The 25,424-nt window shown below is 39.6% G+C and overlaps 1 protein-coding gene across 3 annotated transcripts in view; it reads left to right on the top strand.

Moving 5' to 3' along the window:
* Nucleotides 1–25,424, top strand: part of ELMOD1 (ELMO domain containing 1) — a 46,766-nt gene that overhangs the window by 15,590 nt on the left and 5,752 nt on the right. For all 3 annotated transcript variants that reach the window (XM_017816076.1, XM_017816075.1, XM_017816077.1), the window contains exons 2-10: nt 313–418; nt 720–814; nt 11,983–12,128; nt 12,268–12,296; nt 13,490–13,587; nt 17,759–17,888; nt 20,927–21,060; nt 22,275–22,343; nt 24,703–24,753. In XM_017816076.1, the coding sequence (XP_017671565.1) occupies nt 798–814; nt 11,983–12,128; nt 12,268–12,296; nt 13,490–13,587; nt 17,759–17,888; nt 20,927–21,060; nt 22,275–22,343; nt 24,703–24,753 (674 nt within the window). In that variant the 5' untranslated portion in view covers nt 313–418; nt 720–797. The remainder of the gene's footprint in view (nt 1–312; nt 419–719; nt 815–11,982; nt 12,129–12,267; nt 12,297–13,489; nt 13,588–17,758; nt 17,889–20,926; nt 21,061–22,274; nt 22,344–24,702; nt 24,754–25,424) is intronic.

The raw sequence follows: 25,424 nt of genomic DNA, 5'->3' as shown, positions 1-25,424 counted from the left end.
TTCAGAAACATGAAGTAAAGAAGTGGTGACCAGGGAGAGTCTGCAGTACACAGGCAGAGTTATATTTATAATGTTTCTTCATTATTTCTTCCAGTTCTCCTCTACTGGGACTAACTAGTAATCATAATGAATATTAACTGTAGGACACCAGATCTCAGAACTGATGGGCAACCTGATCAACTCTATTTTAAGATCTCATATGTATCATTTAATATAGTTGGTCACCAGGAAAATTGATTACTCAATATCTCTTGTAGTGAATTAAATCAGGATCAATATTATCTCTTTGCTTACATTCTACTTTTACCCAAGGTCTCCAAGTGCTGTTGGAAATTCTGGCAAACAGAGGACTTTTAACAGCAGAGTGAACCGAGTGTCTCTTGAAACTGCCACTTGGAAACTGCTGTGAACCAAACAGGTATTTGAAGAACACAAGAAATTGTCTGGATGTTTCTTCAAGCTTTCTCACCTTTTTCTGTATTCTCATTCAAGTTTTTTACTTCTCTGAAAAGAGACATGGGTAGTATAGTCTGGCCAAAGTATGTGCACAGGCTGAAGTGTGAACAAATTATGTTTTTTCATTTTGTTTTTATTGACATGAGAGTTTTTTAACATCTTCCCCATGTATTTCCATAGATGTTTGTTTCAAGAGCCATTTAGACAACTGAAATATCACTTTTTTTTCTATTAGTAAATAAGTCTCAATTCTATTTCTACAGCACCAATATCCCCTCCAAAGAAGAGGTCATCAGTGATCAGCAGATTACAGCTCTAGCAACACAAACCAAACCATCACTATGAAGCACTTCCTGAGGTAACTGTTCTGTATTTTTTCAGAAGTGTTAAATTATTCTGATTACTTTAATGCTGCAGTGAGTTAAGTGTTTTTACTGTTACAAGTATTACAGAAGGTGTAAACTAGATCATAGAAGATTGCTTTCTGTTCACCTAGATCTCGCTATTTAATTAAAGCTATTTTAATTTAAATTTTCCTTTCCAGTTTTTTATAGAAGAAAAGAATGTGTCAACTGTCTTGTGGGATTGGAGCAGTGATGTATCAAATATGTGAGGGAAAAATAGGTGAAATAGTAATGTAGAACAGTGCTTGAAAAATTATGGGCATTTGCTTTCCCATTTTTGTGTACTGTCTGGATTTTTGGAGTGTTATTTGTGAAAGCAGAGAAGGGGAAATGCTTGGTGAAGAGGTGCAAGTGTTTTTGAAGCTGATCATGCTCAGTTTGGGGGAGAAATGTCAATTACTTGCTCCTACATATGACTTGCAGTTGTTTCTCCATAAACCAGGGGTAGAGTGAAGGACTCGAGAGACAACAGCTATAGGTGCAGAAAGCCCATGTTGTCTTTGTTCTGTAGTCAATGGAGAGAGTTGAGCACTTCTCAAAATTAATACAGATCAAGAGCCTAATTTGTGTATAAACCAAAGAAATCATAATCTGTCTGGATGAGAGAAACCTTTTCAAGAGAGCTAAAACATATGCTTCTGTATAGAGTATCTGTCACTATATTTTTCTCCCTTTTTAGACTGTTTACAGCAGAGAGTCTTATACACTATGGATATTAGCATCATTACTTCTAGGCTAATCATCTATAATGACTTTGCTGCCAAGCCAGACTTGGCTTAAGCATTTCTGTGGAGTGTTTGGGTCAGCTTCCTCAGGTATCCTGAGCCAGCTGCAAAAGGACGCTGTAAGCAGGACATATACAGGCCGAAAGTATAAAGCAAATATTTGTTTGCTAACATCCACAAAAGACAGATAAGATTGAATGAACTAAACATTAGTGTGCTTACCACCCTGATAGGCACCAGCCAGGAGGGAAAGAATTGGCCTTGCAAGTGGCTCATGCCTTGGGTGGTCCCAAGTCTTCCACCAGCTCCATTGGTATAGGTCCAGTGAGCTGACAGTTCACAACTAACCTGGATAACATCCCTGTGGTGCTTTTTCCCTTTATAATTTTATATTGTCTCATTCTGGAGCCTTCCTTCTGGGATCCTGCTAATTATTTCCATCTCAGCAGTCCTGCCTCTATCATTTTTACCTTTTTTTCTCTGTACAGACTTATTCAGCAGCCTGACCCAAGGTCACAAATTGGTGCCGTAAGGGATTTGTGTCATGAGTCCTGCATAAAGTGGACTCTACCATCCTGTGAGTGGGGTGAGAACCTCTGGCTGGGGTTGCAGAGGGTGTTACAGCTTCCTCCCATAGTGATCTGGGATTTCCTGAGCATAAAATAATTTTGATCCCTCCTCATGGAGATGCTGAGCTACTGCCAGTTTCTAAACTGCTATCTCTCCTCCTGTTAAACTACCTGTTCTGCTCACCTTTGTCTGTCCTGGCCCCTTGGTGATTTTTCCATGTTGGAGAAAGTGTGCTGTTTTGGATATGTGGGTTCCTGAGGCTGTCTTGAAGAAACTGCCTCCTGCTTCTCTTTGTGGTATTTCTGAAGTCAGTGAATCCTAAAAGATTTGAGAAGTCTTGGTGGTGTGGATTCTCTTAAGTGGTAAAAGTAGATATTCTGAAAAAAAAATTGCTTATCTAAATAGCACAGTCCAAGACTTTGTTGTGGAAAGTCCAGTATTCCAAATGCTGAACAGGAAGTTGGATTAAGGAATGGGGAAGAGGGAGAATACAAAGCACCTAAAATAGGAAAATACTGTTGAAATAGGGAACCTATTTCTGTTTACTTACAAGCATCTGGATTTTCTTATTTCGTGTTAATCCTTTGACATGAACTGATAAGAGTACTCTCTTCATAATTTGTCAATATAGAAGAAAAACAGAGATTAAAAAGTAAGCTGGGGTCATACTGGGGATAGTGATTACTGTTATATGTGTTGCAGCCTGTGGTTGCAGGTTTGTGTGATGAAGAATAAGGCAGTGAAGGGTGGAGCTGCAGGGACATATACATGTGAGGCAAGGATATTAAGTCTCCCAGCTTGGAAATCAGCTGGAAAATAAATAAGTTAATATATATTGTGTCCCCTGATGTTTGTCCATTACTGCTAGCAGCAGCCACCTGAGAGCTTAAAGTGTTCTTAACTGTTTGTGAAGATCAAATACAGGGCTGGGTGTCGTGTGCTGATGGCAAAGGCTGCTCAGTGGCACAGTGTTTTCCTTGTTGCACAACACAGAGCAGACACTGGACTAGTTGATGCTGATGGCAGAGATTATCTCTACATTTGAAACCAGTGAGCTTCTTAGTTAAGTCTGCTCAAACTGCAAGTCATCTTGTTAATTGCGACATGGAAAATGCCATAAAACGGATGGAGAGAGGAACAGGGTTTTTATCTGTGAAGTTAAAATAACCTCAACTTCGCTTTCTAAGTAGTGGCAGTACTTTCCCTGAAGCAATTTCATGTAGCATGTATTTGCCTGGACACCCAAGGAGGACTTTGAACAGTGGCTTTCAAATCCAGCTTGATGTAAGAGAAAGCTCTTACCTATAGGCAGACTTGCCACTCAGCTCTGAGTTAAGTTTGTCAACTGGAGACACACTGTAGTCTCTGGCTTTTACTGGAGCTGGTCTTCTAAACAAAACACTGCAGTTGTGAATACAGTAATTACTCATGTAATGTATGTTGTTGTGAATAATGTAATTACTCATTTGTGTAATTTGCATGCTACTTTTGTTGGACCTTTGACATGACTTTTTAGAATCAGCTTGACATCTCCTGTTTCTCTTCTGACAGTCTGTATTGTGTTTAATATTAGTGAATTGTCTTTTTCTTCCTCCCCCCCAACCTTTCAATTTAAGAAGACTTGTTTAGTGTTCTACCATTTTGTGTTTGGTGAGGTTGAAAGACACCTCTGGAAATCAAATCCTATCGCATTGCTCAAAGCAAGGTCAGCTATATCAAGTTACTTGAGGCTGCATCCAGTCACATTTTGAGCATCTCCAAGGATGGAGATTCTGCAGCCTCTCTGAACAACCTGTTCCTTTTGTTTAGAATCCTAGGTGTGTTATGATCAGGTTCTTCAAAATTATTAGAAATGCCTCTGCCCAAATTAAGGTGCAAACGAGACTGTATGCCAAAGTCAATAGTATGGATTTTTATTTAACATTAAATGCGAGGTAGAGATAGAAAGAAATAGGAAAAAGAGAGAGGCATGGTAGAGAAAGAGAGTGACAGAGAGACAGATTAAGTTAAAAAAAAATATGACCACTCCAGGGATTCTGACAGCATCCCGTTGATCCTCTTCTTATGGTCTTCTCAGGGGTGAGAGTCACAGTTTTGTCGAAGTGATGGTTGCAGTCTGGATCTCTCAAGGGAAGCCCACGTTGGTGAGGGAAAAAGCCCCATGTGGTGATGAAAGAAGCCCAACATAGTGAGAGAAGAAACCCAAGTGTGGTTAGGGAGGAAGCCTCTGGTGGTAAGGGAAGTCCCATGTATTTATTATGCTTAGGATAGGTAGGAACATCCCTGGTACCTCCACTGGGACAGGGAGTTTTTCACTGGATGATGTAATACTGGATCACTGGATGTTTTCTGGTTTTTTGACACCTTCTGAGATGTTAGAGCTGCCTAATGTTACATCAGTGCATTGAATAATGATTGAGTTGACTCCATTATGGCCTGTCAACAGAGATGAATATCTTCAGGCTACATGTGAATTGTTGCAGTAGTTCCCCAGAGGGGAGTTATCATAGCTAAGTCATTTGTGTAAGGACAAAGAAACACTACCCTGCCTTGCAGGACTTGCCTCTTTCCTTACCTTGTTCAACATACAGCTTGTAGCTGAGGTGTCAAGTGTGCATGCCTGTAGCATCTGGGCGGTTCCTTCGAACATAATCAGCTTGCATCTTGGTTGTCTGAGCCATCAGCATTCCAGTCCCTCACAATATATCCCTTGTGGATATATTCTTCTCCTGGGATAATTGGACAATAGTACCACCTTTATCTTATCTCAGTCATTTATCTTATCATGGTCCAAATTAGTAGGTGTGGGCTTTGGGTGAGCAGTTGTTTCTTTGCAGAATTTGCTACAGTGGACAAAAGTCTTTCAGTGGTTTTGACAATGTTTAAGCCATTAACCAATTTCAGTCTCTCAAAAGGTTGGAAAAGACTTTTAAGATCATGCAATCCAACCATTAGCGCAGCACTGTCAAGTCCACCACTAAGCCATGTCCTCCGAGTGCCACATCTACGTGTCGTTTAGGTACCTCCAGGAATGGTGATTCCACCACTACCCTGGGCAGCCTGTTCCAATGCTTGACAATTCTTTTGGTGAAGAAATTTTTTATAATTTTCAATCTAAACATTACCTGTTGCAACATGAAGCCATTTCCTATTGTCCTGTCACTTGTTACTTGGGAGAAGAGAACAACTTCCACCTGGCTACAACCTCCTTTTGCAAAGCTGTAGAGAGTGCTGAGGTCTCCCCAGAGCCTCTTTTTCTCCAGGCTAAACAACCCCAGCTCCCTCAGACACTCCTCACAGGACTCGTGCTCCAGACCCTTCACCAGCTTTGTTGCCCTCCTTTGAACATGCTCCAGTGCCTCAATGTCCTTCTTATAGTAAGGTGCCCAAAACTGAACACAGAATTCAAGGTGTGGCCTAACCAGTGCCAAGTACAGAGGGACAATCACTGCCCTGGTCCTGCTGGCCACACTATTGCTGATACAGGCCAGGATGTCATTGGCCTTCTTGGCCACCTGGGCAGACTGCAGACTCAGGTTCAGCCACTGTCAGCCAAACCCCCCAGATCCTTTTCCATCACGCAGTTTTCCAACCACTCTTCCTGCAGCCTGTAGCACTGCCTGCAATTGTTGTGACCCAAGCACAGGACCCAGTACTTGGTCTTGTTGAACGTTATACAGTTGGCATCAGCTCATTGATCCAGCCTGTCTAGATACCTCTGCAGAACCTTCCTACCCTCTAGAAGATCAACATTCCCACCCAACTTGATTGGAAAAGGAGAAACTTTTGTTAAACAGACAGTCTAGTAGTTGGAATAACTCTAAATCCTTGAATTTAGACTCTTGTACTCATAGCTCTAATTCAAGGTGATGTCCAAATGAAAAGAGCTGGTTTAGGTTTCTTTTCCTTCTCAGCTTGCTCTGATATTAATTATTCCTGAAATCTGAAGTATTACTTATGAAATAATAAAACTGTTTCTCAGTTAAATACTTAATCTTTCAGTGCTTTTTTTTGTAAAGGGGTTTTGTGGAGTCTGTCAGTGACAATTCCACTTTGACTTTAATTTATCTTTAGCAACTGAAATAATAACAACTTGGAGAGCCAACTGTAGCAGACAGTTACATTTTTTTCAGTAAACCCTAGAAACTTGACACCCTCTCTTGATCTACTGCAAAAGAATCTGTAAGCACTAGCAGAATTTAAGCATAAGGTCTGTTACTGGAGTCATATCAGATAAAATGAAAATCAAATCAGCAAACAGCAAGAGAAGTAAAGTGAGGAAAGCTGCTGTTAAAAACTATTCTTATGTCTTCCTTAGTTGCCACGGTGACTTGCTTTCATGTCTAAATGAGGAGATAAGGTGGATTTCAGTTGTCAACTCTGCAAAGGCACAGAATGAAAACAATTTCTTGTGTTTTAAAGGAGGTGATAGCAGGTCTGCCTATGGCAGAAATGGTGATTGGTACATTACTTCTTGGTTGACCTTGTATATACACTGTAAGTTACACACATAAACCAAAGACAGTCAAGGTAAATAAGCTCCTCACTTGCTTACTCACCTATTTGGACATCTTATCAGCCATAACTAGTTTGATTTCTCAAACTGTAATCAGAATTCTCAGAAAGGAAATACTACTGTAATCCACTCTTTTCTGAGCTGAGTATGTCCTTCAGGAAAAATAGTTGTGTAAGAACCTTTACTATCCGTATGACCTGAAATGACAGGACACACAGGAAAGAAAATGATGTGTAAGTAGATTCAGTGACTTTTTTTCATTCTTTTAAACTACTGGATTTGATATTGGGGTATTTTTGGTTGGTTTTGGGGGTTTACTTGCTTCCCTCCCAATTTTAAGTCCAGTAACTAGCACTGAGTATCTACCTGAAGTTTTCATTTTAGCCAAAGTATTTGTGTTTGTTACTGACGGAAAATACTAAGGTTCTGAAATTATCGGGGGAGGGAATAAGCACCTTCTATTTTATTAGTTTCAAAACTGTTGCACAGTAATTAATCTCTACTTTCCTTCAAGAGGTATTTCATGTTGCATTATACATACATCTTGTTATTTAGGTGAACAGATAACGCAGGAAAGAGCTTCACAGAAAAACTAGGCAACTTTGGAAACCTTTGCTCAATTTTGCTTCTGCCAGTTTATCATGGAGAAGGCTGTCTGGAGCCACTCACCCTGAAATAAAAAGACAGACTTCATGAAAATGTGATGTCATAATGTCACTGGAGAGAGATGTAAATTGTAATAGCCATCGCATGTGCTGTTCTTGTCTCAATGAAAACATCAGATGGCTAGTCAAGGGCAAACATTGAGAACCCCTTGTTGAGAACCACTTGTGTACTTCCCTTCACACCTTTAGGGTGTGAAACAACATGCTCAGTGTTCTCTGCTTCTTGCTGCCTCGTGCTTTCTTTCCCCAGACAGATCAGCACATGCTGTGGAGAATAGAAGCACTGTGACTGTAGCAGCAGTACTCTTACTTTTTGACTCTAAATTTCTCCATGTCTTGCAAGGATCCCAACAATTGTAAAACCCCTTTCTTCATCCCCTTCCTCACGGAAGAGAGCTCTCCAGAACCTCTGCTGAGCCCCATTATTGCTGATAGAGATGGGTTGCTTAATCGTTTTATTCGTACAGCATCCTTGGCAAGCGAACTGGCTATTCATTTGGCCTGTGCACATCAGCATCTTCTTGTGCAGTTCTTTCTTTGTTTTACTTGAATAAATGTTCACATACTGTTGAAATGCAACTATGAATATATGTGGCTCTATACAACAGCTTGTAATACAGAGGAAGAAGGAGCTTGTATTGAAATGGGAAAGAGCAGAGTGTGAGTCTCTGAGGAATGCCTTAATTTCTATAATATTTCTGTTTTTAAACCTCACCTCAGGATCTGAAATCATACCGTACATGACCACACAAACTGTTTTCTGTGCTGCAAGGGCAAGAGGGGGGAAAAACCCACAAACCAACCAACCAAACAACAACAAAAACAACAAACAAGAACAACAGAAGAGATTGACTGGAGAGGAGTTTTGGAATTGGACACTAAAACAAACCAGAAGTTAATGCCACTGTGCTGTAGTCAAACACATGGCTCATGCTGTACTTTCATGGGAGTTCTTTTTCATGATACACTATGTTTTGTTTTATAGCTGCCAGTGTCTCAATTTTGCACACACTGAAGTGCATAGTGGCTAGCAGAAAACTTGTCTTACCTAATCACTAGTGTACTTTTATTACAGGACTTCTGCAAGCAAGAGGTGCCTTTTATAAAGAGCTTGTGTTACTTTTTATGCCTTTCATGTTGCAAATGGAAGATTTCAACTAGTGTAAGCCTGAGATGGATGAGTAGTAGAAAACTGAAGGTACCCAAAAAGGCTAACTTTCTTCTAGTCAAAACTAGTGTGTATTTGTTTGATTAGTAATAGCTGATAAGTATATTTTAGTGAATCACAGATGTAGTGTTTGTGTGCTGTAGTATCATGCTTTTAGTAGATGCATTTTTATTAACCTTTATGCAAGCCACAGCCAAAGCAGAACTTTAGTGGAGAAAGTGGTTGCAACTATATGCTCACAACACTATCCCATCTGGAGTTTTTCCTTTGATTTGCAAATCTGTCATTGAGCCTAAGGCAGAAACACATAATTCAAATGCACTTAATACCTTCCCTGCTCACTCCCCCCCCCAAACTTATGCACATCACACAATACAGTACTCAAAACCTTGTTTTTAAATAAATGGGTTCGGTCCTGGAGGCAACTAAGTATAGGCATGAACTTTCTTAAAGGACATGAATTTTATGGGAGCTACCTAGTTCATTAGAAGGAAATCTTATTACATGGACTGTTGACGTGAAGTTAAGTGACTCTGAGTCTTTCCTCTCATTTTTTCTTATAAATGAGCTCTCTCTGTGGTTGCTCTAATAGATACCTAACCTTTGAAAAGAAAGCAGGCCTAAAGAAAAAAACTCTAATTTCTACTACAAATATACGATGAAAACTCAGAACTTTGTTTTACCATACTCCACCTTTCAGCTTGGCATTTTTCTCTTGTGTTTGTTTTTCTGTGCCTTCAGCCTGACTACAGAGCTGAGTTGTGTTGAGGAAGCCAAGGGATGGCTATTCTTTGAATTCTTCAGGGATGGTAGACTACTCAAATCTATAAAGGTTGATATCAAACGTCTATTGGAAAACCAAAATGTCCAGTGTTAACCTATAGGGTTTTCTAAGCCACTATTAAAGGTTACAGTTGAGGATATTAGTTGACTTAATGTGAGATTGACCCTTTAACAGACATATATCCTAAGAACAGGTTGGATGGTGCTTTGAGCAGCTTGGTCTAGTGGAAGGTGTCCCTGCCTATGACATGGCTGTTGGAACAAGATATCTTTAAGGCCCTTTCCAACCCAAACTATTCTATGATGATTCTGTGATTCTACTTCTAACTACTGAAAACTTAAAGAATGGATGTTGTTTGATGATGGCTTTGTCTCCTGGTAACCAGTCTTGTTCTTAATACTGAAGGCGATAACCTGCTGTAAAACACAAATTAACTCCTCACGGTAGTGTGTTCTGGCACATCGTGCGGCGAGGATGAGGGGGTGTTTTGGTGTCAGCACCTGAAACTTTTTTTTGTCTAAAACTTGAATAAACTATGGGACTGATTTCTCATTCACTTTGTATCTAAAATAGTGGCTTCCCATTGCATAAAACCAAGGGGGTTTGCCTGCATGCAGGCATTTGGGAGTGCTAAGTGAATTAACTAAAAGTGTGAAGATAAAGTGGATGCTTTTAAAGCATGTTAAGTACTTGTGTTGATGCTTTCCATTTAGACATAAAATGTCTTTAGTTCCCTTAGCTTAATCCCTTTCCAAAGATGATTAAACTAAAGTTAATATAAAGCAGATTAAACTCCTGTGTAGACATTAACATGCATTAATTCATCTTCCCTTCCTCGAATGTCCTTCTACAGCATGCCCTTCAGGATGATTTTAGGAAGTGATCGAGCTCTTCAAGCTTTATTAAATCTATAACTGATTTGAGTATCTGAAATTCAGTAGTTAGAAATAACTACCACACTTCATTGAAAAGGTTAATAGAGTTTGCAAACAAATAACCATCCTTCGAAAATATCAACAGCAGAAAATAATGGGCTAATGATGAATATGCATACACACAGGCTTAGAACATAATGGCCCAAATTATTTTTGACTATTTATTGGCAAGCTATCATGTCAAAGCAGTATTGATGTTTTCCCATAATATAATAATGGAATATAGTCACAGAGAGGTTGAGATTGGAAGAGACCCATGGAGGTCATATGGTCCATCCCCACTGTTCTAGCAGAACCATCTAGAGCCAGTTACCCAGGACCATGCCCAGATGGCAATGTTCCCACTGTCATATCTTTGCAACTTGTCTTTTATGAGATGTGCCTCTGAACCCAGGGACCACGGGTGGATCCTCCCCCACCTGGTGCACCCTGTGAATCTGTGCCTTCATAACCATAGAAACAAGAAAGCTAAATTGTTTCCAAATAAGTTTTTTCCCCTTAAATCTGGGTTTGGGGTGTGTTATGTAATTGTGGCAGTATGTGGGCTTCAGTAGCAGCTGCAGTGCTAATAACGTTTAAAATAGAGCATTTCTCATGTATGCAGCCTTTTTCAGGCTTTCATAGGATCACAAGATAGTTGAGCCTGGGAGGGACCTAAGCAGGTCTCTGGTCCAACCTCCTGCTCACAACAGAGTTAGCACTGACACCAGACTGGCCTGCTCAGGGCTTCTTCCAGTCAAGGCTTAAAAACTCTGAAGAAGTAAGCTGCACAGCCTCTCTGGGAAACCTATGCTACTACCTGACAGTCCCCATGGTGAAAAAACTTCTCCTCACAAGACTGATCATCTTGTGATCATACTTGCTGTCCCTTGTCTACCTGCCCTGCAGCACCGTGAAGAGCCCAGCTCTGTTTCCTTCATGATCTTCCCACAGGCACTGGGGGCTGCGGTTAGTTCCCCCTGGAGGTATCTCTGCATCAAGTGGAACAAGCCCAGCTCTCCCAGCCTCTTCTCACAGGGTTTGTTGTCCAGTCCTACCATCTCCACTGAAATACATCCTGTTTGTCAAAGTGTGTCTTCTGTTGCTGCAGCTCAAAACTAGATGCAATAGCTAAATAAGGGATTTCTTGGCTTACTGTCAGTTCTGTACTTTGTGCAGCATCAGTGCTGTGTAACAGTTGATCTTGGAAGAGCTGGTGAACCTCGGGGTAGGTTCTTAAACACCCTTTCTGCTGAAGTGGAAGCTTTGATTTCCTTAATTATAATTCTTCGGGACCTGACATGAATGCTGTCAGGATGTCAAGTTTGTCAGGATAACCAGCCAATCTGTTTGGAGCAGCTGGTTGCAGAGGCAAAACTAAGCCATGGTGTAATGACTCCCTGGATCCTCAGCATCCATTATATCAGGGTGAGCTGTACTCCCTTCTCATGTTTCCCCAAAGCATTTGTAGCTATACGGCTTTTTTTTTTTAAGGGAACAAAGAGTTTTTTATAAGTACTCTTCTGAGAACTCTGGAGTTGACTTATTCTGTGCTTCCAGTTCTGGTACTTTGTGCATGAGTTGTTTTGTTGGCTAAGACTAAAAAGCACAATTTAACATTTACCAGGATAAATGTTTGTAGTGTGATTGCTGCTTTTGCTTTAAAGGTTTCCTTAGGCAATGGGAATTTAGGATGAGGAAGTACTTTCTGTTTGGGTGGTGACAGCATTGAAACAAACTTTGCTCCAGACTCTTATTTTCAGACTTCTTCTTTTGCCAGGATGTTTGTCCAGGTATGCCTGTACTTCTACTGCAAATGCTTGTGGCGCTGCCTGAAATTCGTGGTCAGGAAACTAACGGGTCAATGTGAATTGCAAAGGATCTGTTACAATACCAAACCTGGAGCTGCCAGAACTATGAAAATAGGTAACTGCATTCTGCATGCCTTTGTAGCTTTCTGCACGTGCTAAAAATAGTATGACATTATCATAAATAAACTGTTAAATGGGTCCAATGTAAATTTAGCTTGTCTGACATGGTGCTTTCAAATACTGTTCTCTTACAGAGGCATCACTGAAAGGTTCAAAAAGTAAGGTAAGTGAAAGATCTCATCATTCGCCTTTTCTATTGTGTCTCGCGTTGTTGGATTGTTCAGTTCGCTGTTTGCTCTCCCCAAAAAATCACTTTAAGATTTTATATGATTTTACATCAAAACAATTTTCAACTGAAGACAGTCTTGTGGCTGCAATAGCAGGTGATCTTGCAAAGTCGGGTAGAGTGTCCTATGCTCCAGGGACAGGCACACTGTAGCAATGATGGAATCAAGGGGAAAACAGGCCATGGTGGAGATGATGAGAATGATGTTTTGTAATTCAGGGTTTCTTGGCTTGATTCCTCATCCTGTCTTAGAATATCTGTAATCCGCAGTCAGTCACTTACACACTTACAAAAAATATCAAGATTGAGTTTTTTGTCTGAAAAGCAACTTTCACAACCGGAAGAGCAACTTTACCAACTTTATTCTTTTCTTTTATTTTAAATACATTAATGGAGAAAAACCTCTGTCACTTCATCCTTTCACTGTGCCACCGGTTGTGCTAACCTAAGTTCTTCTCTAAGGCATTTGTGTATATGTTAAATAGCATCATTCAGGCTTTAAATTCTTTGTCATGAAAATGAGTGATGTTGAAAAGTTTACCTCAGCATTAACAAAAATGATGTCATGTAGCTCTTAGTTCAGCATAGTGCTTCCAAATATATTTCTAGTACAAACAGAAAGGCAGAATCCTATTTAAAAGCTTGCATTTAAGCAACTGTGTAGTTTACAAACGAAGCATCAGAAAATTCAGATGACATGTTGATTTTTGAATACTGAACTTCCAAGAGCATCTCTACAAAGTGCAATGACAAGCAAAATGAAAAATGTTCTTACTGTAACATATTGGGAGAGGGAATGTCAAATGAAGGCTAGCAATTCTGGTGGAATTAGGTGGATGGTCTGAAGCTCCTTCTGGATCTGCACTGAGGCCTTTGATCACCTTCACTGACAGCTGCCACAGAAATGCGATACACTACAAGAGCATGGCAAAGCAACTCAAGTTTTTACAGGGAGAGTGTTTTGAAACTAGTCAGTAGGGTTGAATAGACTGGAAAGATGTGCATATATATTGAGTTGGGTCTTCTGGACTCTTAATCTGGAAGCTTTTATGTATCACGTTTGCCATTGTTAAATTCTATTGAGTAATAGCTTTTATAAGAATTAATATGTGTTTAAAACCTCTTTTTAGCGACTGCAAACATCAGTAAATGTTCACCCTGATGCTATTGAAAAAACAATAGATGACATCATGGAGCTGAAAAGGATTAATCCAGATATAAATCCACAGTAAGTTTCCTTACAAAATAAATGGGAAATATTGGTATCTTCAGTGCCTAGGTCCTAGGAGAGCTGGTTTTCCGTAGTTATTGTGGCACATGATTTGAAGATGAATTCTGTCTCTCAGCATACAATTCCAACTTCAGTTCTGCTGTCAAAAAAGTTATGGAAAAATGAATGATCTTTTATGGTGACTGTAATAAGCAAGTTCTATCTAGCTCCTTCCTGAATCACACTGTCTTAGTATATTGTTGATGCATGGACTTATGGGGGTCACTTCCCCAGGGATACAATTCCACCAAAGCAGGGAGTCCTGGCAAGGGCAGCGATGGCTTCTCAGCAAGGCTATATGTGGCCTTTTGAACGGGGAAGAAATCATCCTGTTGTAACTGATACAAACAGTATACTGGTTAACATTTTAAAACTGCCTTTAATTTTCCAAACACAAGTTTTAATGATACAACATAGCTGATATTGGTAAGAAGAGATTAACAACCAACCATTACATTTACAAGTGTGTATTTCAAGAGTAAGCAATAACACTTTTGTGGCTGCCTTACTTCACAGCCCCAACTTAAGGCACAAGGTGTCTAGGTCAGGAATCAGCAGAAGTATTGAAAGCTGTATTATTCAGGCAATCAGTCTGAGGTTCACTCCTCTTCCCAAGCTTGAAGTAGATATACATAATACAAAACGGGCATCCATACATTGATCGTTACCTTTCTTTAAGTGATCAGCAGCATAAACAAGGTCTTGCTGCAACAACAAAACCCAAAAGATAAGTTGGTAAAATATCTCCTTAAAACAGTGAGGAATGGGGGCCTGAAAAGTGCAAGGTGATGCCACCTACATAGAAACATGCCCTGCCACTAAATTGCTCCTTATATTAAAGTAATCATAGTTCTGCTAAACTTTGGACATCTGCACTGAAGTTTTACGTGTGAGCCATCTATTTTATACTGAAGTTTTCTGGAAAAATTTCATCAAAAGCAGGTTAGCTGTTTCTCTAGACATAATTAAGGAAAATCCAATGCCTTGTCTTCTCTTAAACAATTAAAACCTGCATCCAAACTGTCTTGTTCAGAAGCTCTCGCCTTACCTTGCATAGTAGACTTGAAATCTCCCAGGGTAAGGACAAGGGGGCATGTGTCATACTGTATGTGTTTCTGCAAATCTGTATGCAGTCATTTTTGTTAATGTAGCATCTTTGCAGAGCTGAAGTAGCTCCCCAGGGGTGCTTGCACTGAGCTTTTCTTGAAGGCTGTGGGCTGCCGTGACCTGAAGAGGAGGAGGCAGGGCACAGTAATTTTCCTTTGTCAATGCCTCTGAGATAAGTGCTTATATTTAGTGGTAGGAGCAAGTAGGTTGAATAATCATGTGGTGACATGTGCAGTCTACACTAACTATGGAAGTAGACATAGAATCATGGAAAGTCTTGGGTTGGAAGGGAACATATCATCTAGTTCCCATTCCCCTGCTCCAGTTTTGGACTTGCCTCCATCTGGTGGAGCACCTGAAGATGAGTACAGTGGGGATGCATGCCCAGGTACTTTGCTCTAAGAACTGCCACAGCCGGTACAAGGATGACAGCGAGGAGGCGTAGGACATCAGCAACTCACCAGCATTCCTGTGCTTGGCAAGCAGGAGAACAAAACCTTAATGAGAAGGAGAGTGGGGAAATTAATTCCACCCCCAAACCTCCACCCAAATAACATTGCATGGAGCTTTTGACTGTCTTTAGATAAAGTGGAAACATGGCTTACTTTGAATATGATCTGCAATGTGTATCTTAAATATATATATATATATATATAAAATATAAAATTGTGTGTGTGTGTATATATATATATATATATATAAAAATTGCTCTGCTTTGCCACATCCTGTGGTTTGCTTCTTTAAACTATTCTGAGGCTATAGAGTAGCTAAAAACATTATGGCTGTGGTTTAGTGATACACTACAGGATTTCACATGCAGTCTGTCTGGCATTTCAGCTTTTTTTAAGTGCAGTCTTTCTGTAAAATTGAAGGCTAGAGCAAGTGAAGCATGTTAAAAAAAAAAAAAAGGACAAAGCCCCCCAAAATAAACAGATAAACAGCAAAAGGAAAATGCTGCAAAAGTTTTTCTTAAAGGGTTATAGCCTCAAATAGCATACAATTGCAGCACTAGAAATGGCCTAATGCTGACATCTCTGTTTCTGTAGATTAACCATGGAATCATTTAGATTGGAAAAGACCTTTAAAATCCTTAACCGAGCACTGCCAAGTGCACCACTAATCCATACCCCTAAGTGCCACATCTACATGTCTTTTAAATACCTCCAGGAATGGTGACTCCACCACTTCCTTGGGAAGCCTGCTCCAGGGCTTAATAACCCTTTCGGTGAAGAAATTTTTTCCTAATATCCAATCTAATCCTCTCCTGGGGCAACTTAAGGCCATTTTATCTTGTTCTGTTACTTGTCACTTGGGAGAAGAGACTGATGCCCACCTGGCTGCAACCTCCGTTCAGGTAATTGTAGAGAGCAATGAAGTCTCCCCTGAGCCTCCTTTTCTGTGGGCTGAACACCTCCAGCTCCCTCAGCTGCTCCTCATTAGACTTATGCTCCAGCCCCTTCCCCAGCTTTGTTGCCCTTCCCTGGGCATGCTCCAGCACCTCAGTGTCTTTCTTGTATGAGGGGCCCAGTGCTTTACCTTGTTAAACCTCATACAGTTGGCCTTGGTCCATCAATCCAGCCTGTCCAGATCCCTTTGCAGAGCCTTCCTACTCTGCAGCAAATCAACACTCCCACCCAGTTTGGTGTCATCTGCAAGCTGTCTGAGGATACACTTGATCTCCTTGTCCAGATCATTGGTAAAGAAAGTTATTAAACAGAACTGACCTTAAAACTGAGCCATGGGGAACATCACTAGTGCCCAGCCCCCAGATAGATGTAACTCCACTCACCACCACTCTCTGGGCCATCCAGTCAGTTTTTTACCCAGCAAACAGTGCACCCGCCCAAGCCATGACCAGCCAGTTTCGTCAGGAAAGTTCTGTGTAAAGCCATGTTAAAGACCTTACTAAAGTCCAGGCAGACAATATCCACAGCCTTTCCCTCATCCTCTAAGTGGTTCACCTAGCCATAGAAGAAGATCAGTTTAGATAAGCAGGACCTCCCTCGAAAGATAAGCAGTGAAAATCCTTCTGCTCAGAAAATTTAACAGTATTATGGAATAAACAATATGTTTCAGTATGTGAGACAAGACAGATGAGGAACATGTACAGCTTAATATCAGTGCAACCTGCGTGCCACAGAGGAGTGAGGGTGCAGACTTAGCTATGCCCTCCAAATTCGTACTAGATGTTCTGATAATTTCAGACTTTATTAAATATTAAAGAATTTATTCCCATATAGAAGTAAAAATTTCTATGAGCATGGCAGTTGTGTACTGCATAACTTGCATTTTGTATTATAAAATCTTAACGTAAACTGAATAAGCTGCTGCTTGGTGCAGTTTTTTGGTGGGATTTGGGTTTTTTGGGGGGATGTTTTTTCATGTGTTTTGGTTTTGGGTTTTGGTTTTGGGTTTTTGATGATGCATCAGGAAATGTAAAAGGAAACACAAAATCTGCATTATAATGAAAAGAGCCATTGTGACAATTCTCAACATGAGACCAAAAAAACCGTACCCGGCGGCAGATCTCTGAAACTCTATTACTTCGGGGTTTTGGCTTCTTTATGCTAGTTTTTGTGACATGTAAGCAAAATGAATATTTTTAGCTTTTTGCTGACTTTCCTCTCCCCCTCACCTCTTTTCAAATTCACATCTCTGATCTCAGGGCATTGTTTGAGAAGCTGTCGCTTGCATGAGGAGAAGGATTAAGTAATGTGCTTGTTGTGGACATTCGATGCTGCTGTGTACAGTTGTAATGGGATCTCGATGTGAAAATCACTGTTCAGTTTTTTAAAAAATCCCAAATTTTGTCGTCTAAGAAAGTCACTAAATATGACTATACATTTCACAAGGCCTTGTTTAATGTAATATTGATTTCTTGGAACTTTTCCCATTGCAATTAAAATGTTAGACTATCAATTCATGGATGTAAATGCTATTCATTAATTAAATGGGTATGTACATGGTAACTGTTTCATAGCTACACATGATTGAGTTGGATTATGTTGCTCCCCCCCCTCAGATTGGGAGTATCTCTTCAGGCATGCCTGCTGCAGATTGTGGGGTACAGAAATCTTATTGCAGAGGTCGAAAAGCTGCGCAGAGAGCCTTATGATTCAGAGAATCTGCAACATGAAGAAATGCTTCTGAAGGTGAGTGCTTAAGAGATACTTAGAGGGCATCCTTTGTTCATGTTAGCTCCAAACAGCCTGGTTTATAAACCTCTTTAAAACATTGAGAGGTATTGTCCCCTTCCTCCATCGTGTACTTGTTTTAAGACAAAACTATACAGCATTATAATCAGGTCTGGGTGTAACACCTGCCAAGCAAGCAGCTCACTCCCTGGTTGATAAATGGATTTTCCTTGGCTGGACTATATGTGGGCATTGGATACGTAGTTCTTATAGTGCAGAGCTGTTATCTGCAGTGAGCTCTGGAAAAATAGCCCTAAGTCCTACTTCAGTACAGCTTTCTTCAATGTAAGAAGGGTATTTTTCTTTATTAATCAGAGTAAAAATTTTTTCTTCAGTTCCTTTTATCTTTGAAGACAACAGCTATGTATCCCAATGGCAAACATCTAGATTTTTATTGTGTAGAATGGAAGGATTAACATTTATAGTTACCAAATATGTTTTGAAATGAAAACAAAGTGAAACTGTTCTTTGGAAAATACAGGTAGAGTTATGAAAACCATACCAATTGGGTTTTGCTTCCTTCATGCTTTCAGGAAAGCCTCACACTGGAGCAAACGATAAAAGCATTTTTTTATCTTGACACCATAAGCAGAGGAAGAGCTAGTGAATTCCTGTATTAGAAAGGAATTGAGGAAAGAATAAAGGGTCTGGAAAACAGTCTAATAGCAAGCCCTGATATTTCTTCCAATCCTGTTCCTGACCCTATTCCACACTTCAGAGAAATGATAAGAAACATAGAATAAGTGATAGTGAGCTTATTATCTGAAAGCAAAATGCCTTCTTAGGGAATTTTCAGAATTCTTATAAAAACATACCACCTGTTTGGTTGTTGTTTGTTTCTTTCACTTATTTGAAACAAAAATATTGAAAACTTAAATACCACTACATCCAAACCATGCTCTATCTTGCAGTGCAGTGCTTTACACAAATTACAGTGAGAGCTTTTGTTAATTTTACCATAGTTACTCAACCTTCCAGATACTTCCAAAAATCCCAGTAGGCATATTATATAGGCACTGTCAGATGCAAATAACTGTTTCTAAAAAATGCCTCACATGGTCAGAGTTCGTGTAGGTGTCTGGAAAGCTGCTGTCTTTAAGGTTGACCCCCCTGAGAGGTGGGAGTCTCACCAAGGTGTTAAAATCCAGAGCTGCCCTGAAGGAGGGCTCTAACCATCAAGTAGGCTTAGGCAGATGGACTCTTCCTGTTCAAGTCCAGCCCCAGTGCAGCCAAATGCCCGAATTTCTGGGGGTAGAGTGAGTTTTAACTAAAAGGACACACAGATTTACCCACTGAGGAAGCCTGTGCCTTGGAGGTGAGCCTACATTGTTGGTCCCTGAAAATAACGCTGCCAGTTAATGAGTGCCTTTGGCTCCAAGAAAGCAGTCCTAAATACACTGGGCATCTACACTGCCCAGAGAGCAAGAAGTAGGGTCTGAGGATGGGATCATAGGTGAGAAAGACCAAGGAGCTGGGTGTGGTCTCTTTCCAAGCCACTCAGCCTGTGAGGGCAAGGTCCTGAGAATCATGACAGCAGTGATGTGTAGTCATGTAAATGCTTTAAAAACATAACTGCATGAGCATAAAAGCAGAATGGAAACAGTATTTGTCTGAGGAAAGATTAAACAGTGCAACATTATGCAACATTATGCAAACTCATACTGTTGAAAAAAGTATCAGTTTCACCTGAGTATTAGCACTTGTTTACAGCAGGTGTTTTGCTTTTGCAAATGTCAAATGGAAATATGTCCAAGAGTTTAATTCATTTTCCAAACCACACTGTGGAAGAATAGGCCAGTTGCTTTTCATTCCTTCTATGCACTCTGCCAAGTGATCTCTGCAATGGGTAATTCAAGTTCCTAATGACTATCATTTATTCATGTTTACCAGGAGGGCACTTTATGAATGAGAGAGAGATTAACTTAATGTGATTGAACTAATGATTAATACTGTATTTACTGTTGATGGATGAAAGATAGCAAATATGGTTTAAGCAATAATGCTTTACACAGTCATTGCAAAGTGAAATCATTAAAGTTTTAACATTCCTAGGGCACTTAATTTTAAATTCAGCTAGGATTGCTAAAATTAATAACAATTTCTGGTTTTACTGGGGAAATGTGCATACAGCTCTTTCCCTTGGGTAGGCTTTGTCTAAGTGCATTTCTTGAGGCCCTACTCACCAACTCATGATTGGTTATTAGTTCACTTTCTTAATTCTAAATACTGATTTCTTAATATACTTTGGAAAGAGTGAGTTTGAGATATGGCACATGAGGTTTGTATTTGTCAGACATCAATTTAGGCTGCTTTTAGGTGCCCAGCAACCTAGTATATAGGCACTAAAGTCGCTGGACCAGTGCAGCTAAGTGGATTTATTCCAGCTGGCAATCTGGCTTCTTAAATCACTTTTGCCTTTTTTTTAATGTGAGATCAATGAATGATTCTTCCATTAGTTAAATATGGTGGTGGCACATGCTATTCTTGTATGGATTTTATTTTTTTTGTGTGTTCTCTGATTTGCTTTTCAGCACCGTTGTAGCTAAGTCAGCACTCTTGATTTGTAACCTTTCGAGAGACTTGCAAAAGATGCCGGAGAAGAGATTGCTGTAGAGCCTCAGGGACTTGAGGGCTGATTGCCTGCTGCTCTGTCAGTGATTTACAACCAAATCCAGCCCATTCCTGTCTCTCTGCTTAGGGAGGCAGACACCACATTGATGAACAAAGCGTGAGCAAAACAAGTCTTTGTGTGAGATGTTACAGCAGCTGTCGATAAGGTTGGAAGGGCCTTGTAGGGCTGAAACATCTGCAATACTTCAGAGCTGTTTGGGATTTCCCCCCACACATGCACACACAGAAGAATTTAATTCAATTTTGTGTTCCAGTTTCTGGGATAGCAATGCAGTGACATTACATCAGAACTTAGTCTAAAAAGAAAAAAAAAAGCCATACTAATATGTGGAAGTTTAATTATGTTTTACTTGTAATCTTCCTAGTTGTGGAAATGCTTGAAGCCCAATTCACCACTGAAAGCTCGGATTTCAAAGCAATGGTGTGAAATTGGTTTCCAAGGTGACGATCCTAAAACAGACTTTAGAGGGATGGGTCTCCTGGGCTTATATAACTTGGTGTAAGTACGTTCCTCTGTATATGGGTTTGTGTGTGTCTGAAGTCATGAAAAGCAGCATTACTTGCAGATTTTAGCAAGTCTGTGGGAATAACTTATAAAAGTGGCAGGGACTTCATATTAAACAAATGAAAGAATTTATTTGCTTGCCTAATTTTTGGAGGGTTTCTCTCTTCAAAGAATTCTCCTCTCTTTCAGTATTCCTCATTCAACCTGGTAATACCACTTGCTAAGCCCTTTTTTTAGTTTCTCTGTGACACAGTGAGTTAGCACTCTCTTCCCACGAGAAGGAAACTGTAAAGCATATTTTCACCAGTATCTAGATCTCCTTCAACAAAATGCCCTGGAAGTATGTGGGTGGGAGGGTTATGTTACTGCTCAGCCACCTTCTTTGGGAATTTCATGTTGAATCCTTAAGCAAAACACTTAAAATGCAACCACTGATGGCAGACTTCTGTGGTTTGACTACTACTTCAATTTCTGTTGATACTCAAAGTGAAGCATTGAGCTTACATCACTTCTTCCTTCCAACTCCGGAACACCAGGTGTTAGTACCATAGCTGTGCTTGGGAATTTGGGAATTGACTAATGCCTGTTATTTTCTCCAGCCGTTGTATTTACTGCAGGTAGTTATGTAATTCAGAAACATTTGATAAAATAACCTTTCCCTATGAGGGGAAAAAGAAATATTTTCTGCTTTTACAGATTGAAGGATATAAATCGTCCGCTGTCCGTATGTTCTTTTCTAGCAAAGCTCACTCAAGGATCTGGACTCTTGACTCCAGCTTTGAACTTCCATGGGAAATTAATCCCTACTGTGTTTTTAACTTCTTAATCTTCCGTGATGACTCTTATCTTGCATAATGAATCTGCCAGATCAAGAAGCCTGAACTGCTTTCTCTTGAGCTCAGCACCTGACATGCTCTAGCAATAAGCAACTGATTTTGTGTAGGATGGGTAGAGAGGGGACTCTGGTAATGCGCATTCACTAAGCACTTACAGGATTGCACTTGTAGTTTGAGGTTGCTTTAATCTTTTATTTTGGGGGTCTGAGTGGTAGCTTAATGAGTTTAACATGTCACACACTCCTCATACTGTGTAACACATGCAGTGACCTTTAAAAGAGTGTGTATGAACAGCTCAGTATATCTCAAGATGCTTTTTTTTTGTTGTGTTTCTTTAACAACTCACCCTAAATACCCTATATATGTCTGCAGGTATTTCGCTGAATGGGACACTGAGATAGCTCAGCAAGTTCTCTCTGATTCTCTTCACCCTAAATACAGGTAATGCTTGAAATAATAACTTGAGAGAGCACTGCTCTGGCTCTGTCTGGGGAAGGGGGCTGGGTTTTCTTCTCTTTGTTGGGTGTATGCTTGGGTATTGCCACATGCTGTCTGTTTTCAAGTACTGATCCTGTAAACTGGTCAAGTACAAGAGGTGAACTTGTATATTGAATCTTGGAAATAGTTAAATTTAGTGTTAAATGTTTTCACTTCTAATTTCAAGTGATTTTTGTATTTTTATTTACCTTTCTTTTAATTTGTTTGTGTTTTTTCATAATTAAAGAGAAGTCACTAAGAAGGAACTAAGGTATTTTTTTTTCTTTTCTCTAAGTTTTCTGAGACACTACATGTAAATAAACATCAAACCATACTACAATTTGGCATGTTATAAACTGAAAATCTTTGTTGCAACACCAAGAGATCCATATTCTTTTCTTCAAACTTGACTCAAACATAACTGGTGGTGCAACACTGGGTACATATGAGCATGTTTATATATCAAAAATGAAATTCACCTTGCTTGATGTAGCTGAAGTGACTGACTTGATAATCGTAAGTAGTCTAGGCCAAAAATTTGTTAGCAGAGCTGAAAGGGCCCTTTATTTATAGTCATATACTCTGTCTACCTTGACTAATGATGATCCCAATCTGGCGAGTCCATTGTCTTGATTGTTGAGAGATCAGGTACTTTCAGATGTCAAAAGCTGTGTTATGGGCAATTTGGGAATATGAGATTTACTCCATAATTATTGGAGGGGTCCGATACCTCTTATCCAGTTACATAGAAATCAGTTGCCTTAAAAGACATTTTTCTTCTGCCAGGAATGTTAGATATCCATACAGCTGGTCCACATCTGAATCCTGTGAAGCTTTTGATCTCCTTAAGGGTTTTTTTGTGATTGAGTTTCCAAGATAATTCTATGACAGAAAGCCCATGGAACATATTAGTATTCTTCATTTGCATGTTTGATTACCAAGGGCAGTCTTGGAGTGCTGTGTGAGTATGTGCAATTTCTATGCCTTGACAGAGCATTCAGCAGAAGGATAGAGGCTGCTGGGGGTGCCCATGGTGATCTTCCTGATGCAGTTGCTTAGCAGCTGTGCTGTTTTCTGATAGGATCATGATCAATGAATTTTCTGTCTTAGTTGAACTGTATTGCTTACCCACGTCCTGTGTGTGCCACCCTTATTATTCATTTTTACCTAGGGTTTTGTAAGTGTTGTTATGCCACATCCTGCAAAGATGGTTAAGATTTTAGAGAATGAGTGAAGAATAAGGTGTTCTGTATGCTAAGCCATTTAGGAGGTGAAGTTTTGTCCTTGTGCATGCCACCTAGTAACACTCAGATGAGGATGGATATGAACCTATTAGTATCTTAAATACTTAATGACAACAATTTTTATATACTATATTTACATGAAGCTCAGGGAATTGTTTTCAGTGTAATATATACTTATTGTAGTTCAGGTATAGTCCAAGAACTATGCTTTCACACATGGTTGTCGATAATATGGGATCTAAAGCTTGCGAACTCTGATTTACTTAACCAAGGCAAAACTGCCACAGCCATGTCAAGGTTGTAGCCCACTGGTTAGGTTCAGTTCCATGCCTGCTTTTAGCTGGGTATAAATGCAGGCAATGATTTCTGCTAAACTTCCTCTTTTGAATAGACTCAGACCTGGCTGGTGCAATATTGGCTGACTGGTTGGATCACACGGCTTTAAAAATCATTGAACAGCTGAAATTTAGTCTAAAATCAATCTGTTCCCTAGCTAATTTTATTTTAAGGGAGGTTTCTTCTGTGTCCTTGAAAATCTCCACATTATTATGCCAAATAATAGAAAATGCTGTTCCTTATTTTTGGCTGTTGAGTGGTTTCTAATTTGGATAGTCATAAAAACTGACAGTCAGAGGAGTATTTTTCAGGCTTGCTGCCTCAGGTGAATCATGCCTCCAGTGATGAGTGTCGTGTATTTCTGAAAACACAAAAAAGCTAAAACCATCTTTGATTAGTTAAATGTAATTTCAACTTTTTGTATAGCTGAAACTTAACTGAAGTGGATCGTCTTTGTGGTCAATATAGAAAAGAACTGGCTTTTACTGTGAGTATTGACATATGTACCTATTTTATAATGGTGAGACAAGTTTATGGGCAATGATACAAAGCCAGTTACCCATTTCAAGTCTGTTTATATCAATCCATGCGGTCAGAAGCAGAGTTAAACATGCTTGGCCATGTCAATGGAAGTAAAATACCATGTTCAAATGTTATAATATCAAAGAAATTGAAAGAAAATATTTGTCAGTTTGTAATTCATGGCAATATCTGAGTTTTAATTAGTTTTTTTTTTTCCTCAGCCAACTCAGCAAAGCTGAATGGGAGAAGAAAAAGTTTGATAAGGCAATTGGGTAAGTTTAAAGATCTTTTTAAAGTTGCAACAGACACAGCAGGTAACAATGATGCTGTATATTTGAGCAGAAAAAGGTGTTCCCTGGTTACATTTTAAAGGAAATTTCTGGGAGCATCTATTGTCTTAACCACACCTTGGTTTTGATCAAAGATTACAGGAGAAACAGTTTGTTACATTTAGAAAAAAATAACCCAGAAATTCTGTAGCAAGGAGAACTTTTCTCTGTATGCTATATGTGTAGTGCAGTGATGAATATGTTTAATTCTTCTTAACGCATAATGTAATCAAATGTCACTTCTTGCTGTCAAAGCCAGGTTCTGAACTGCTTTTAGGAAAATACAATAGGGAAAAAATTGTAATGGCTTTTTTTCTTCTTAAGAAGTGGGTTTGGTGCAGCTGCATTATATACAAGTATGGAACTGGATGTTCCTCCTGTGTGTATCTGAAGATCTGTAATATATCCTACTGTCCATATTTCACTTTTTTGTGAAACACGCCTCTAGGTCTCTTGCTGCAGTTGACTTCTAGACTAGTGTTTATTATTTTTTCCTCTTGAAATATAACAAAGGTTGAAGAAAAGGAAAGTATTTTAGTTTACTTGATAGAGGCAGTTGAAAAAATACCCAGAACAGTCTACAGAAGACAGCTGTGTTTAGATGAGAAGAAAAA

Source organism: Lepidothrix coronata, unplaced genomic scaffold, assembly GCF_001604755.1.
Source record: "Lepidothrix coronata isolate B3197 unplaced genomic scaffold, Lepidothrix_coronata-1.0 Scaffold53, whole genome shotgun sequence".
In the NCBI taxonomy this organism is placed as follows: domain Eukaryota; kingdom Metazoa; phylum Chordata; class Aves; order Passeriformes; family Pipridae; genus Lepidothrix; species Lepidothrix coronata.
Note: the sequence above shows the minus strand (reverse complement) of the source record. Positions and strands in the feature narration are given on the sequence as shown.